Consider the following 17,511-nt stretch of genomic DNA (forward strand, 5'->3'; position numbering starts at 1 on the left):
GCAATATCCAGGATGGCCCAAAAGCTTAATTGCAAGAGTAGTTGATAGACAAGCTGTCACGACTTCCGCTGAAGTCGGCTCCTCTCCTTGTTCGGGCGGCGTTCGGCGGTCGACGTCACCGGCTTTCTAGCCATCGCCGCTCCATTTTTCATGTATCCATTTGTTTTGTCTTGTTCCCTGCACACCTGGTTTTCATTCCCCAATCAATTCGTATGAATGTATTCCTCTGTTCCCCATCATGTCTTTGTGTAGGATTGTTTGTGTTACATGTATTTTGATATTGTGGATATTGTTACGCGCATTACTTTTTGTCTATGTTCTGTGTTTTGAGCACATTTTGTGTTATTTTTGTGCTGTCATTTTGACCGTAATAAAAAGTGTGCCTGTTCACTACACTCTGCTCTCCTGCACCTGACTTCTCCTCCGATACACACTCCTAACACAAGCATCATCCACCGAGAAACCTTTGACAGAACAAAATGTATGTTTTTATGTCTCTGGGCCCTGTCTCCAGGGTTAAGGTTAGATTAGGGGACTAAAAGTACAGTACAGTATGTTACCCACGAGGGGGACTGGGCGCAAGGGTGCGTAGGAACATTTCATGAAGCTGCCAGAGATGTTAGGGGAAAAGGTCACACAGGCCACTCCAAACACCTACCTGAATGAACAGATCTGCCCTGTAGCTCCAGCTCAATTGAACCATTTGCTATACCACTTCTGTCATTGGCCAGAACAAAAACATGGTTTGTCTGCCATCTGGCGGCTTGTCAGGGCATGACGAGTGCATCCCTTTATTTGGCATCTTTCCCTAGGAATGTGTAGGACTTTCCACTGCATGGATTGATTGTCTAAGGAATCCACGAGGAGTTTGGCATGAGGACCAGGAGTCTGGGTTCCGTCTGCCTGCAGAAGGGTGATGGTGAAACTGATTTGAGACAGGGGAGGCTGTTGTACTGTAGTTCTGATTGGCAATTAAACATTAAACAACATTAAACAATTAATCTTCATCCTGAGGTCTATACCAGGTCATTTGGCACCACTGATTACTTTTCACTTGACTGACTTGCTAAGAATCCCCCTGATCAGGGGAGGACTTTGATATTAGACATCATGACAAGGTCACTAATCTGGGCTCTGGCTTTTGAGTAATTACTGCAATTACTGAAAAAACGGAGATGTTTCAACACTTTGTGTGAACTGCTGAGAATAGGATTTGGCAGTGGTTACCATAGAGTTGTATTTAGAAGGGAAATGGGTTTATAGTTAACAATCCTGTCTTGTGGGATTTAACCGACACAGGCAGGGCCAGACACAAGTTACCAATAGAAGAGTTACAGTTCATTCTGCAGTAACTACAGTAAGTGACTTCACATTCACTCAAACTCAGACACAGACAGCTTTCATGTTCCTTGTCTCTGTAACTGGAATGGCACCAGGAGCTATTGGGAGATTTCATACTGATGAGAAGGGATCAGGCTGATTCTGATATAAATAGCCATTCATGGGATACAACTCTGCCAGTACACTCACAAGTGGAGGGCTGTGCTTTGTTTGCCTTTGAACACAAAGCTCCACAGAACTATGACAGGATATAGCTTTATATTCCCCACATGGTTTCTGAGAATGAATCAGCGTTTGCACTGACTTCCCATTAATATTCTCATGAAGGATGTCCTAACACTGACTTTGTGTGCTCAACTGCTGGTGAGAATGTTTCGGAGGGATCTTGAGAGTTGTTGTGTGTGGAGTGAGTCAGGGTGGTTTTCCTCTCTATCTGGGTCCCTAGTAGGGAAGAAGTGCCCTGAAGAAGTGCCCTGAAGAAGTGCCCCTGCCTGTACCATCAGCATGGAGACTACTTGTGATGTTGTGTTACACAATCTAGAACTGGACCCATGAGAGAGCTGGGCTGCCCTGTTACAACTACATGTACATAAATTCCTCATGAAGCCTCAGTCACGTAAACCTAGTTTCAACATGGTCTCAGAGCATTTCGTATTATTCAGTACATAAATCCGGGGACACTCCATTTAGTATGATATGTTACATTTTGTATGGTTTGTATTCATTTGTGGATGTCCATCATCCATTTCGTATGATATGTTATGAATGTTTGCTAGGTGGCTAGGTGGCTAACGCTAATGTTGGTTATTACTAGGGGTTAAGGTTAGGGGTTAAGCTCAGGAGTTAGGTTAAAGGGTGAAGGTTATGGTTAGGGGAAGTGTTAATGGAAGGGTTAGCTAACATGCTAAGTTTTTGAGAAGTAGCAAGTAGTTGTAAAGTTGTCTGTGATGAGATTTGAACACGCAACCTTTAGGTTGCTAGATGTTCATGTTATATACCTGCCCACCCACCCAATCCCTCTTCTTTTATTTTTCCCTTAAAAGTAACCTATCTTACATAACCATATCATACTAATTTGAGTTTCTCGGATTTACTTTTACTATGTTATGTCTAGTCTATGAGACCAGTCTGCTAGTTTATATTATATTGCATCACAAGTTCTACTGGTCTTGATATTGTGAACTTTGGGTTGTATATGAGACCTCAGAGCTGCTCCGATGGCCCTCTTCGCTCTCATCTCTGCTGGTCCAGATGCTTCCCCTTTATTTTGGGAATCTCTTCAGGCCGTGTTTCACTCTAGCATGGATTTGACCTAATTTGCTGCTGCCATGTTCAGAGTTGTGTGACTGTCCCTTGGCTGAGCGCTTGGCCCTGCCACACACAGACCAAGGCCAGGCAGCCAGACAGGATTTGTGTCTCTCTGTCTGCTGTAAACTAATAACTGTAATTTCCTCCTAAAGCCTGTCTCATGGCATACAGGGACCACCAGGCCACTACATGATGTGGACCACCACACAGCTCATCCCATTACCAATGCTACCTCACTAAGACAGTACATGGCTCTGTATACAGACAGTTCTGTGGCATATTTCCAGCCCATTTATTTTTTAATTTGGCACTGAGTTTCCACAAAATTAGACAGAGCAACCATCCGCCAGTAAGGTGTAGTTATGCAAACAGTCAGCTTTACAGACTACAGGTGCTTGACGAAACACTGAAGGGAACCAGACTGTATTGCTTTAAGTCTATCAGTGCTCACAGTTGATGACAGGTTGATGACATCTCGATAGAGAAGCATAAAGGCAATCCTGCAGGTAAATCTAGTTTCTGTGGTTTCATCCAAACAGCTGTGGAGTATCATGGGACTGTTAGCTCTGCTCTATCCGCAACAATGGAACAGGTATACTAACAGGTATGCTAACTATTGTTGCATGGGCCTATCAGGAGAAGAGACAGGTAGCGCCCAGCCGGACGAGCCCCCACTAGTCCTTTGATCCAACAGAGAGTGGCAGTAAACTTCTCCTCCCACCTGACTTCGACCTCCTACAAACTCTCCCTCCACTGCCCTCCTCTCCCCTCCTCTCCTATTCCCGCCTCTCCTCTCCCCTCCTCCCATCTCCCTCCTCTCCTCTTCCCTCCTCTCCTCTCCCTCCTCTCCTGTTCCCACCTCTTTTCTCTCCCCTCCCCTCCTCTCCCCTCCTCTCCTCTCCTCTCCTATTTCCACCTCTCCTCTCCTCTCCTCTCCTCTCCTCTCCTCTCCTCTCCTCTCTCTCTTTTCTCCTCTCTCTTCTCTTCTCCTCTCCTCTCCTATTTCCGCCTCTCCTCTCCTTTTCTCTCCTCTCTCTTCCCTCCTCTCTCTCCCTCCTCTTCCTTCCTCTCCTCTCCCTCCTCTCATCTTCCATCCTCTCCTCTCTTCTCCCTCCTCACCCCCCTCTTCCCTCCTCTCCTCTGCCCTCCCTCCTATCTCTCCTATCTCATCCCCTCTCCTCTCCTCTCCTCTCCTCTCCTCTCCTCTCCTCTCCTCTCCTCTCCTCTCCTCTCTCTTCCTCTTCTCTTCTCTTCCCCTCTCCTCTCCTCTCCTATTTCTGCCTCTCCTCTTCTCTCCTCTCTCTTCCCTCCTCTCTCTCCCTCCTCTTCCTTCCTCTCCTCTCCCTCCTCTCATCTTCCATCCTCTCCTCTCTTCTACCTCCTCACCCCCTCTTCCCTCCTCTCCTCTGCCCTCCCTCCTATCTCTCCTATCTTTCCTCTCATCCCCTCTTCCCTCCTCTCCTCTCCTCTCCTCTCCTCTCCTCTCCTCTCCTCTCCTCTCCTCTCCTCTCCTCTCCTCTCCTCTCCTCTCCTCTCCTCTCCTCTCCTCTCCTCTCCTCTCCTCTCCTCTCCTCTCCTCTCCTCTCCTCTGCCCTCCCTCATCTCTCTTCCCTCCTCTCCTCTCCTCTTCCCTCCTCTCCTCTCCTTCTTCTCCTCTTCCCTCCCCTCCCCTTCCATCCTCTCCCCCCTCTTCCCTCCTCTCCTCTGCCCTCCCTCCTCTCTCTTTCCTCCTCTCCTCTTCCCTCCTCTCCTCTTCCCTCCCTCCTCTCCTCTTCCCCCCCTCCCCTCTCCCTCTTGTTTCCTCTCCTCTCCTCTCCTCTCCTCTCCTCTCCTCTCCTCTCCTCTCCTCTCCTCTCCTCTCCTCTCCTCTCCTCTCCTCTCCTCTCCTCTCCTCTCCTCTCCTCTCCTCTCCTCTCCTCTTCTCCCCTCCCCCTCTTCTTTCCACCTCCTCCCCTCTCCTCTCCTCTCCTCTCCTTTCCTCTGCCCTCCCTCCTCACTCTTCCCTCCTCTCCTCTTCTTTCCACCTTTCTCTCCTCTCCTCTCCTCTCCTCTCCTCTCCTCTCCTCTCCTCTCCTCTCCTCTCCTCTCCTCTCCTCTCCTCTCCTCTCCTCTCCTCTCCTCTCCTCTCCTCTCCTCTCCTCTCCTCTCCTCTCCTCTCCTCTCCTCTCCTCTCCTCTCCCTCTTCTTTCCACCTTCCTCTCCTCTCCTCTCCTCTCCTCTCCTCTCCTCTCCTCTCCTCTCCTCTCCTCTCCTCTCCTCTCCTCTCCTCTCCTCTCCTCTCCTCTCCTCTCCTCTCCTCTCCTCTCCTCTCCTCTGCACCTCGGAGAGCCTAACGGCTCCAGGAATGCAGTGGATAACATTTCTCTCATCGAACTTCACTAGAAAGGAATGAGACTGGGAGCCAGCACTTTGCATGATGCATTCTGCCCTAATGAACCACTCGTCAGACCGATTCTCTGTGTGCGTCAGTGAATGTGGGTTTTTCTGTTTGTTAATGAGTGTGTTGGGGGTTAGGAGTGGAAATACCATTGCTGTGTGTTTTTGGTTGCTCCTTTGGGAGACCTACGTGCTGCAGACCGTTGTCATAGGGACAGTCAGGAGGACACAACCCTTTGGCTTTAGTTATGACGTCCCAGTAGATCTTCCCAAGGTGTATCAGAGGGGGCATTTTTGCAACCTTATAAGGAACTTTGGGATTTCTTTCTGGATTTTAGGAGGACAAGAACAGGTAAGAAGCACACACTGTGGAGAACTACATCTGGTTACACACCTGGAATGTTTTCTGGTTATACGTATTGACAGAGTTTAACATTTAATTGCTGCAATTATTATCAGACATAATATTAAAAACTTTTTTTCCATGTATGAATTTGTCAAATTGTCATATACATAACATGTACTCCCCTTTAGAAGTAGCATCTGTCCATTTCTTCAGCAGCAGTTGTAGAGGGAGTGGAATGCTGTCTATCACAGCCTCTATGTTATAACCTGCATCTAAGGCAGCTCTGCTATGCTAAACTGAAACCACAGTGGATGTGTACATTCTCCCAGTTGGATAGTGATAATAGCATTCCACCTAAAACATTTAGTATACAGGCATTATTACAGTGAATTAAGCTTGTAGTTTTGCCACCATTCTTGTTCTAACTTTGCTAGTAACATAACCTTTGATGATGCATACTGGTGACCTTACCATTTAAACAGCAACAGCTTTTTAGTACATTGTTGGTGACCATCGAGTCTAAGCCTATTTTATCAGCGTACACTAAAATAGACCATTATAACAATAAACCCAACAGCTGTGGCAATTATAACAGCGATACTCCCCCCTCCTCAATCTCCCCTGCAGTGACGACATTCACGCCAAACACAGAAAAACCTGTTGGAGCTCGTCAGTCAGGTATTGAGATTTCACCTGGTATAAACACACACAGACACGTCAGTGTACACCCGAGGAAGGACTTCCTCTTCGACAAGGAAGTGACATCACGAAGGAATGATTAACACTGCATGGCAAACTCACATCACAGTTACTTATTCAATCAATAAAGCCACACACACACTCATTTCATGATAGTAACCCACGGACACAATAAGTGAACACAGACATTCACTGTGTGAAGTAGAACACTTGTTCCTGGGATATGGGTGTGGCCCTGAGCATGAACAAGCAAAACTAAACTGGGCCACTGCAGAGATGTTGTGGGGGAGGGGAATGAGGGGAATGAGGGGGAGGGGTGAGACAGACAGGTACAAAGACCTGGTGGAAACACCCTTCTCTTTCACTATCCTGGAGGAGGCAGTTGTCACAGCGCTACGACTGAGGTACAGAAGACACTTTTACTGGGCTTTTTCTTCTAGATCCTTAAATGTGATACATGTAAGGAGTTCTCTTTGCTTTAAAAGTTTGAGGAAGAGACAGAGAATGTGGTTGTTCTGTGTGTGAAGGAAGGAGAGAGAGTGTACAGGAGAGGGAGAGAAAGACAGAGGTGAAAAACATTCACATTTTTTCCCACCAATTATTCTAGTGTATTGGTATGGGTCCATTTCTGCTTAATGTTCTGACTGAAAACAGGAAGCAGAGAGTTGGCCATGATGATAATGAACTGTCAAAATCGTCATGACAACTTCATCGTGAACTGTCTCTCACTGTGTTCCAAATGGGCTTTGCTCTGAGAGGCATTTCCTAAAGTGTGTAATGTTTTTGGGAATAGTGTCATTAGAGACTCACCGGGAGTTTAGAGCTTGACTGTTCTCCGGGGGCCACAAAATGGAATTCCTTTGGAATTGAATTATTTGTGTCTGTGTTATTCATGGCAGACAGCAAATGTACAAAACTGCACTGGCAGACAGACTCCATATAAAATCGAATCTTGTTTATAAAGAGCTTGACCTCTGGGATCGGGGGTCAGGAGTAAAGAGACTGTACTGGTCGTAGAGTTAGAATATCAGAATATTCCCAGAGGATCGCAGATGATTTGATCAGATGTTTTTGATCACCCATGAGATGTTTCCATCGCAAAACCAGGAAAAGCTTAGACTTTTGCTGTTTTTGTGGTCAGAGTTACAGTAAAATCTATGCTTGACTGTAACTTTTAAAGTGATGTAGCGTAGTTGTTCGTAGAAGACTGTTTTTCTACTTTAAATTATTTAAATATGTATCATTTGCATATTGGTTATTGGATATATTTATCTCTAGGCCAGCTTGTTGCCTGGTTGGCCCCTATGGGAGACTATATCCAAACTACGGTGATTCAGATGAAAAATTCCATTACAACATTTTCCAAGGAAGAGCCACTCTGGGATTTATGGGGTGTATTACTGTAGGGTATGCTGAGCTCTTGTCCAGACACCCAGAGTCAAAGGTGAACTATAATAGATCCTAAGCTGACAAGGACTGTCCTGGTAGTCTGCCTGTAAAGTAACAGGACGTCTTCTTCTGTGGTCAGTTTGCAGTTTCAAGGTTCCAGCGTCTGAACCATGTTCTCCACGGTCACTTCATACAAGAACCAGCATTACTCTGAGCTGAAGAGGAAATGTCTGGAGGACAAGGAACTGTTTGAGGATCCAGAGTTTCCTGTCACCAATGCATCCCTGTTTTACAGGAAACCACCCCCTGGTATGGTGGAGTGGAAGAGACCACGGGTGAGTGACTGAGATGCCTAAACAGAGCACCTTTGTACTTTATTTTTCGTCTATTAGCTTAATACCAAAAGCAGAATCTGTATGCAAGAACACTAAACATGAAATAGAATGTCACAAGCTCTAATGATTCACTGAAACTATATGTGATGTTCATGTTTCTCCTCATAGTTTTTAGGAAATGTTATCGCTTAAAAGACCAACTTCTAGTTTGCTGTTGATTAGTAAAAATGTAAGCTTATAAAAGTGCTATAGAGCGCTTTCTGGGATCAGAGCATGACCTTCTTCTTGTGCAATATAAACATGTCATGTCTAGGATTGAACTTTCATGTGTGCTGACTTGGATAAACAAAGAGTATGACTGTGTTATATTTGGCCATACATAGGTATTGTGAAAGGTGTTGTCTGACAGGTTTTATATAGACTCATACAACATTTTGTGATGGAGTAATTCAAAGGTTAATGCCTTTTGAGTGGTTGCCTCTGAGGATTGTGCTAAAGGTTAAATGTCATCCACAATGCTTATTGTGGTGACAGACAGCAAACTGTGGTGTGAAACTGAGGTGAGGGTGGTGCTGGAAAGTGTCTCAAAGTGTATACTTTACATAGTGTCTGAGATATATGACAGAACATGTGTTTCAATACTGTCAAGAGAAAAAATAAAATAAAATCTATGTTTGTACAGCTGCCATTCTGTTCAATGGAGAAAACTGGAGTTATATTTCTGTTTAATGTGTTACTGTATCTGTTCTATGTACAGATGTCAGATCTTACTTTGAGCCAGCTTAATACAGCAGGAAAATGATCCTGCAGCAACAGGAAATGTGAATTATCCTGAGGCAAACATTATAATAAATTGACATTTTTGTATGGGTTGATGTATTGTTTTGTTAGGGTAAATCAGGTCTGACATTTCAAAGTGGAAATGACTAACTTTACAAGAGTTTTTTAAAATCTCAAATACACTACAAGTTTGCATTTCCTGCTATGCAGGAAAATGATCAGCAACAAAAGAGTGGTCAAATTAAGATCCTGCATCTATATGGCATGTTGCCCAAGTGACAAGAAGAGAAAACACAATTTCTTATTCATAACAACAGTACACCTCAAGAGAGTTCCAACTCATTTAAAAAGAAAACGTGCTCTAAGCCAGAACTATTTGTCAAGGATTTGCGACTATTGTTACAAGCATAACTTATTAGTGAGCACATTCTAAGGTATTTAAATTTTTCACTTGGAACATTTTACCTCACAATTTCACATTTTACCGCCCCTCATCATAACTTGTCAACAACATTTTCTTTCTCTGTTACAGGAGGTCAGTGATGGGCCTCATCTGTTTGTGGAGGGCATCAGCTCCCATGACCTGAACCAGGGGCTTTTGGGTAACTGCTGGTTTGTGGCGGCATGCTCCTGCCTGGCACTGAAGCCAGACCTCTGGCAGAAGGTGACTTTGGTTTCCTCCTGTCTGGTCACACAGTCTGAGATGAGTGTCACAATAGCAGACTATGTGTGTATTTCCTTATAGGGGAATACAAGGTGCTGTTTGTGAAGGAACACATCAAATCAACCTTTATTTATATAGCACATTTCAGATGCAACGCAATGCACTTCTCAGGGACGAAAACTATAAAAATACAGTGAAAATAAAAACAGAAATATTTACTACACAGCAAATGTAAGAGGATAAAAAACTAAAGAATAACAACAACTGAAAGACTAAAAAGCACCTTAAGGAAAAGCAAAGCTAAAAAGGTGTGTTTTAAGATCTATTTTAAATATGTCCACAGTTTTGGCCCCCCTCAGGTTCTCTGGCAGGCCTCTTGGTCCTAGGCTTTGGGATAGTTAAAATGCAAGTGCCAGAGGACCTGAGGGACCTACTGGGTCCAAAACTCAAAAGCATGTCTGATATGTATTGGTGTACACAATCGTGGGTTGATTTAAAAACCAATAGAAGAATCGTACAATGAATTGTAAAAATTCACAAGCAGCCAGTACAAGACTTTAAAACCGGGGATAATGTGTGCTCTCCGTCTGGTCTTGGCCAGTACCCGTGCTGCAGCATTCTGTATATTTTGTAGTTGACCAATGGCTTTCTTGGGTAGACCAGACAGGAGAGCACTACAGTAGTCAAACCTGCTTGTAATAAAAGCATGGATGAGTCTCTTTGTATCAGACTGAGAAACGGACACATCTTAGCAATGTTGCTCAGGTGGTAAAAAGCTATTTTGGTCACATTCCTAATGTGTGATTCACATTGAGCAGATAATGTCTATGAAGTATGTGGGTGGATGTCTGTGTGCCATTCCATACTGTTGATATCTGACTCAGAGTGGACGTAACTTAGTTCACCTGAGGAATTCACCCGAGGGGCTTTTCACTCCCATTGAAAGGAAACTAGTGTCATCCTTCCATCTTAAATGACCATTACCACTCAGAAACATTCATATTTTCCTTATTCAAGCCTGGCTGGGAAAGATACGACTTGCCTACATCCCCACTGCAACTTGCCCAAGCCTCCCACATTTCTCCTTCACCCAAAACCAGATAGCTGATGTTCTGAAAGAGGCAAAATCTGGACCCCTACAAATCAGCTGGGCTAGGCAATCTGGACCCTCTCTTTCTAAAATGATCCGTCGCAATTGTTTCAACCCCTATTACTACCCTGTTCAACCTCTCTTGCGTATCGTCTGAGATCCCCAAAGATTGGAAAGCTGCCGCGGTCATCCCCAGACGAGCTTCAATGCCATACAACTCTCCTTCCGTGGCCTCCAACTGCTCTTAAATGCAAGTAAAACTAAATGCATGATATTGAAACGATCGCTGCCCGCCCGTCCAGCATCACTACTCTGGACGGCTCTGACTTAGAATATGTGGACAACTACAAATACCTAGGTGTCTGGTTAGACTGTAAGCTCTCCTTCAGTCTCACATTAAGCATCTCCAATCCAAAATTAAATCTATAATCGGCTTCCTATTTCGCAACAAAGCATCCTTCTCTCATGCTGCCAAACATACCCTCGTAAAACTGACTATCCTACCGATCCTTGACTTCGGCGATGTCATTTACAAAATAGCCTCCAACACTCTACTCAGCAAATTGGATGCAATCTATCACAGTGCCATCTGTTTTGTCACCAAAGCCCCATATACTACCCACCACTGTGACCTGTATGCTCTCGTTGGCTGGCCCTCGCTTCATATTCGTCGCCAAACCCACTGGCTCCAGGTCATCTATAAGTCTTTACTAGGTAAAGCCCCGCCTTATCTCAGCGCACTAGTCACCATAGCAGCACCCACCTGTAGCACACGCTCCAGCAGGTATATTTCACTGGTCACCCCCAAAGCCAATTCCTGCTTTGGCCACCTTTCCTTCCAGTTCTCTGCTGCCAATGGCTGGAACGAATTGCAAAAATCCCTGAAGCTGGAGACTCATATCTCCCTCACTAACTTTAAGCATCAGCTGTCAGAGCAGCTCACAGATCATTGCACCTGTACATAGCCCATCTGGAGATAGCCCATCCAACTACCTCATTCCCATATTGTTATTTACTTTTTTGCTTCTTTGCACCCCAGTATCTCTACTTGCACATTCATCTTCTGCACATCTATCACTCCCGTGTTTAATTGCTAAATTGTAATTATTTCGCCTCTATGGCCTATTTATTGCCTTACCTCCCTAATCTTACTTCATTTGCACACACTGTATATAGATTTTCTATTGTGTTATTGACTGTACATTTGTTTATTCCATGTGTGACTCTGTGTTGTTGTTTGTGTCGCACTGCTTTGCTTTATCTTGGCCAGGTCGCAGTTTTAAATGAGAACTTGTTCTCAACTGGCCTACCTGGTTAAATAAAGGTGAAATAAAAATTCTAAAAAAATCCCCACCCATGTTTAGAACTATTCACATTTGACTAGACATGTTGTTTACTGTGAAGCCCTTTGTGTTGACAGGTCATCCCTGACTGGAAGGAGCAGGAATGGGACTCCAAGCACCCGGAGAACTACGCTGGCATCTTCCACTTCCAGTTCTGGGTGTTTGGGGAGTGGGTGGACGTGGTGGTGGATGACCGCCTGCCCACCATCAATGGAGAGCTCATCTACTGCCACTCCAAAGTCAACAACGAGTTTTGGAGTGCCCTGCTTGAGAAAGCCTATGCCAAGCATGTATACTCTAACATTTCTCAACCCTTGATTCATAAATCATAACGTTTCGTACCCTCTAACCACTCTGTATCTTCTCCGGACTCTCTTCTCTCTCCTCTTGTCTCCAGGCTCTCTGGCTGCTATGAGTCGCTGGACGGGGGCAACACTGGGGATGCGGTGGTGGATTTCAGTGGAGCCGTGGCAGAGGCCATTAACCTTGAAGCTGAAGCTTTCCACAAAGACCAGGGGAGAATGGACAAACTGTTTGAGGACCTGTTCAACGTCTACGACAGGGATGGAATAATCAGCTGCTCCATCAAGGTCTGTCTTTTCAATTGATCATTTTCAATTGGTCAGCACACTATAGTCACAGGTAATTGTGTATAGTAGACACAAATGACTGACTACTGTGCTTGGACCTCTTTTAGGCGTCTCCTTCTGAAATCGAGGCACGGTTGGCGTGTGGGCTGGTGAAGGGCCATGCCTACTCAGTCACTTCAGTGAAGAAAGTACGATTGGGCCACGGGCTGATGGCCTACTTCCAGAACGAGACCATCCCCCTGATTCGCATGAGGAACCCCTGGGGAAAGATTGAGTGGAACGGAGCCTGGAGTGACAGGTGAGGAGGACATATCCTCCCCGCTCGCTTACTGGTCAACCTCTCCACACTTCAGTGCACAGGTGACCTCATCAACTCATTATTTCATTCTCCCTCCCTCTATTTCCTGTTGCCTCTCCCCCCTCTCCTACTTCAGTTCAGCGGAATGGAAAAAGGTTGGCAGCATGGAGAGGAATAAGCTTGGCATCACAGTGCAAGATGATGGGGAGTTCTGGTGAGTGTAAAAAAAACTATTAAAGGCTGTTATCTCTTCTGTTCAGCATGTGAGAATGTTTTATCTGTCTACCCATGTTCATTTGCATCTCTGTGTGTACACGCTACTGTATCTTCAAAGGATGGAGTTTAGAGACTGGTGTAAGTACTTCACAGATGCAGACGTGTGTCATCTCATCAACACCTCCCTGCTCACCATCGACAAGACATGGAACGAAGTGATGATTTTAGGGAGTTGGACCAAGAATGCAGAACCTCTGCGCAACCGCTGTGGAGGCTGCATGAACCACAAACATACCTTCTTACAGAACCCCCAGTACCTGTTTGAGGTGACCAAGGAAGTGGATGAGGTTCTGATCTCCCTACAGCAGAGAGACATGAAGATCCACAGACGTACTGGCCAGGGAGAGAACCTCACCCTCGGCTTCGCCGTCTTCAAGGTAGTTCATATTAACATCCTCTAAGAATGACTAGTGGGACTGGGGTGAGACAGGGCCAGTGAGGGTTTGTCTAAGAGACAGGGTATGCATCTGGGGCGTTGGTCCAACTTCAGTTCATTTTAGCAGAGAAGTTCTCTGCGCCACATGTTTGCCTTTCCCCGCTGTACACACGAATTTGGTTAAATCAGTGGAATTTCAATTTTCCCTCTTCGTCCATTGAACAAACAGCAAATAAACCAGAGGGTGTTTATAATAATGGGTAGACATTACTTATAAATGTCACATTGGCTTGTTCATATCAGGGACACAGACTTTCAACGACCTGTCATCACTAAACGATTAATATTTTAGATCTGATCAAGCTGTAACAACAAACACTGGGGAACAGTCATGGTGAAAAATGATTTCTTTTGATTTAAGGTTGAACTGAATAGGAAATACCGCATGCATGACATCATCACCCAACTTAACGTGCAAACTACTACGTACATCAACGCCCGCACGGTGTTCATGAGGGCCACGCTCCCCAAGGGTCGCTACATCATCATCCCCTCCACCTTCAAACCTGAGATTCTGGGAGAGTTCATGCTGCGTGTTTACACTAACGTAGACTCAGGATGCAGGTACTGGAAATAGAGCTGTACACATAGCAATACACTTCAGTATGATATCTATGCAGTATACCATTACTTTAGCATTACTGTAAAGGTATAAGATGATCTCTCTCTCAGAGAACTGACAGAACACCAGCCCAGGATGACGTGTTGGAGTAAGTTGACTGGCTACCCTGTTGTCGTGTCCCAGATCTACGTCCACGGAGCAGAGGGGCTGGAGAACCAGGACCGCACAGGGGGTGAGAGAACGCTCCACAACCTTATATTTAAACTATCTCATACATTACAGGGAAACATAAGTAAAAATGTTAGTGACATTTTGGGAGTATATTCAGCATTGCCTAATGGCTGGTTAATACTGCGTCATTGTACAGGCGCAGATCCATATGTGATCGTATCCTGTGAGGGCTCCTCAGTTCGGTCAACAGTCAAGGCGGACACCGTGAAGCCGGTGTTTGATACCAGAGCCATCTTCTACAGGAAGAAGCCCACAAAGCCAATCACTGTGGAGGTAAGGTATATGGGGGTCAAAGAACATCACTACCAATCGGCTGGGAGGACAAACTGACTAGTGAATTGTTACATTTAGATGTCTGAAGTTAGGGCTGGATTCAATTCATATCGCTGAAGTTCAGCACTACAGTGCGATTGAAATGTAAAGTTGAGCCGACATTTGCAGAGATTACCGTGAATGCAGTTTCTGCTAACGCAGGAACAGTGCCTTTAAATGTGGCACTTCAGCGCTACGGATTGAATAAAGCCCTTAGTGTCTTCAATGGATGGTCAGATAGTGTTCACGCAAAACCTTGGTCTTAAATGGTCTCCACTTCCGTTCTCGTCCCCACTCCCTGTCCTCCTCCCCAGGTGTGGAACAGTAATGCTGTGAAGGACCAGTTCCTGGGCCAGGTGGTTCTGACAGGCTCAGTGAAGGACTCCACCAACCCCCAGAGGCTCCAGCTGAGGAAGAGAGGCAGAGCCATGGCCGACGAGATGCCTGGCTCCATCACCCTCCGTATCGTCACCTGCACCGAGCTCACAGACATGTGACCTGGATCAGCTGACTACTACCTGGGTCACATTGACAATGTGTACAACACTCTGTTGCCTCTGACACTTTGAACAGGGGCTCATCACTACAAGGCATAAAGTTATCACTCAGAATGACTATCAATGTGAGCTTACAATATATTCTACTAAGGACTGCCATGGTCATGGACCAAGAAGTATCTATTAAGGACTGCCTTGGTCATGGACCAAGAAGTATCTATTAAGGACTGCCTTGGTCATGGACCAAGAAGTATCTACTAAGGACTGCCATGGTCATGGACCAAGAAGTATCTATTAAGGACTGCCTTGGTCATGGACCAAGAAGTATCTATTAAGGACTGCCTTGGTCATGGACCAAGAAGTATCTATTAAGGACTGCCATGGTCATGGACCAAGAAGTATCTATTAAGGACTGCCTTGGTCATGGACCAAGAAGTATCTATTAAGGACTGCCTTGGTCATGGACCAAGAAGTATCTACTAAGGACTGCCTTGGTCATGGACCAAGAAGTATCTATTAAGGACTGCCTTGGTCATGGACCAAGAAGTATCTACTAAGGACTGCCTTGGTCATGGACCAAGAAGTATCTATTAAGGACTGCCTTGGTCATGGACCAAGAAGTATCTATTAAGGACTGCCTTGGTCATGGACCAAGAAGTATCTATTAAGGACTGCCTTGGTCATGGACCAAGAAGTATCTATTAAGGACTGCCTTGGTCATGGACCAAGAAGTATCTATTAAGGACTGCCTTGGTCATGGACCAAGAAGTATCTATTAAGGACTGCCTTGGTCATGGACCAAGAAGTATCTATTAAGGACTGCCTTGGTCATGGACCATGAAGTATCTATTAAGGACTGCCTTGGTCATGGACCAAGAAGTATCTATTAAGGACTGCCTTGGTCATGGACCAAGAAGTATCTATTAAGGACTGCCTTGGTCATGGACCAAGAAGTATCTATTAAGGACTGCCTTGGTCATGGACCAAGAAGTAGCTTCAAGCCTTCTGGAGTTTTGTTTGTTCTTATTGTGTTTTGTAAAGGGACAAGACATTACTTTTTGAAAGATGAATAACTGTAAATATATAATTATTTTATACTAGACTATACACTATGAAACATAATAACTCTTCAGAGTAATACGCATACTGTATCTGTATACAACATTATGCAACTTATACATTCTAATAATATGTTTGTTATCATATACAAATAAAAGTGCCTCTTTTCATATTGCTGAAAAACAGCCAAAAGGCTCTTGCTGCAAAATATTGGAAAGTCTTGAAAGAGCCGAATGTATCTGGAGTGTAAGTTTTGGACCATGGTCATTCATTTGTGTCATTCCACTGAACTTATTGAAATGTCTAAAGAGTATGTACTGCCTCTAAACTACCATACTCCTTTGCTCAAAATGTCTTGCCACTTTTAGTCCCTCTCTACTAACAGCAAAGAAAAGTAAATCCATTCAAACCAAAAAGTTATTTTTGTATTTTTTTTAATTTCAGTTCCGTTCCCAAACTGCAGTATTTTGTTGTTTTACACTCAAGACACAGCCATGCACAATTCAGAATTCCAAAAAGTATGTTGCTTTAACCACAATTAAAAATAGCTTATCCAAAACCTTAGTTGTCCCCAGTTGCTTTTCTCATCTGTCCTTTTCCAAAGATGGGGCTTGCTGAGGTTCACCAGATGGGTCAGCAGTTTACAAACCCAGATAATAATAATAATCATCATTTTAAATAAACACTTTTTTGCCTTTGTTCAGTTCTCATGATACACATTAATGGAGGAATTTTCACACCACGTGTACAGGTTTACACATTCAGAAGATAGGAATGTACAGGATCGACCTCGGAAGAGGAGTGGGCCGGCGGGGAGGGGCAAGGCCGCTAGCTGTCCCAGAGTTCATCTTTGTGCTCAGAGTTCAGGCCTGTACATAGAGGTGCGGCTAAAGGTCAGAGGGCAGATAGTCTCTGTGAGGTCCCTAAGACTCTCAGCCACAGGCACACTCAGAAGTAGTGCTCCGTACAGACAGACATGGGACTGCTGGAGACAGACGGGGGTCTGCTTCCAACGGCTCTGTGTCCAGGTGGAGTCCTGTCTGACACAGCCCAAGCATGATCGATCCATCCAGGAGTGTGTTCTATTTTCTCGTTCAATTTCCAGGGTGCAAAACATTTATAAATAAAAACCAGAGCAACCTGGATATTATCCTTTCATTTTGAAGTTATGTAACTCAGAAAACGGAAAATAATCCCATCCTATTTACATACACACACATATCCTAACAATGTTAGCCTAATTGGAAAATGTATTAATGTATTGTTTTCCCATGCATGAAATCGGAGATGTACTCCTTGCAATGGACAGTGTGAGGCTCTCCTGTGTGGTGGAGGGATGAGCGAGCAGCTACCCTGCACTACACAGTCTGAGTTAAGGTGGAGAACAGGTGTGGTATCTAGTGCAGACTGAGGTCACTCTCTCCCTTACAAAGACACTCATGCATACACACACACACTCCCATTCATACACACACCCAACACCATCTACCAGGGATACAGTGTGAGCTCATGGAATATAGCCCATGAAATCAGTGGTCAGTGACTCCCTGTGAGAGCCCTGAGATCAGGGACTGATATC

At 44.8% G+C, this 17,511-nt stretch overlaps 1 protein-coding gene across 3 annotated transcripts; it reads left to right on the top strand.

Moving 5' to 3' along the window:
- Window positions 1-5,189: 5,189 nt before the first annotated feature.
- On the top strand, window positions 5,190-16,631 carry LOC106563429 (calpain-5). Of its 3 annotated transcripts, none has more exons than XM_014128997.2 (12): window positions 5,190-5,377; window positions 7,599-7,794; window positions 9,107-9,238; window positions 11,749-11,957; window positions 12,069-12,261; window positions 12,369-12,559; window positions 12,696-12,773; window positions 12,894-13,212; window positions 13,633-13,835; window positions 13,944-14,065; window positions 14,201-14,337; window positions 14,691-16,631. In XM_014128997.2, the coding sequence occupies exons 2-12, from the start codon at window positions 7,630-7,632 to the stop codon at window positions 14,871-14,873; spliced, it is 1,932 nt and encodes a 643-aa protein (XP_013984472.2). In that variant the 5' UTR covers window positions 5,190-5,377; window positions 7,599-7,629; the 3' UTR covers window positions 14,874-16,631. The 3 variants fall into 3 exon arrangements, with proteins under 3 accessions (XP_013984472.2, XP_013984469.2, XP_013984471.2); XM_014128994.2 differs by lacking the exon at window positions 5,190-5,377 and adding an exon at window positions 6,362-6,474; XM_014128996.2 differs by lacking the exon at window positions 5,190-5,377 and adding an exon at window positions 6,393-6,529.
- Window positions 16,632-17,511: the final 880 nt, after the last annotated feature.

Source organism: Salmo salar, chromosome ssa11 (genome assembly GCF_905237065.1).
Source record: "Salmo salar chromosome ssa11, Ssal_v3.1, whole genome shotgun sequence".
Lineage (NCBI taxonomy): Eukaryota > Metazoa > Chordata > Actinopteri > Salmoniformes > Salmonidae > Salmo > Salmo salar.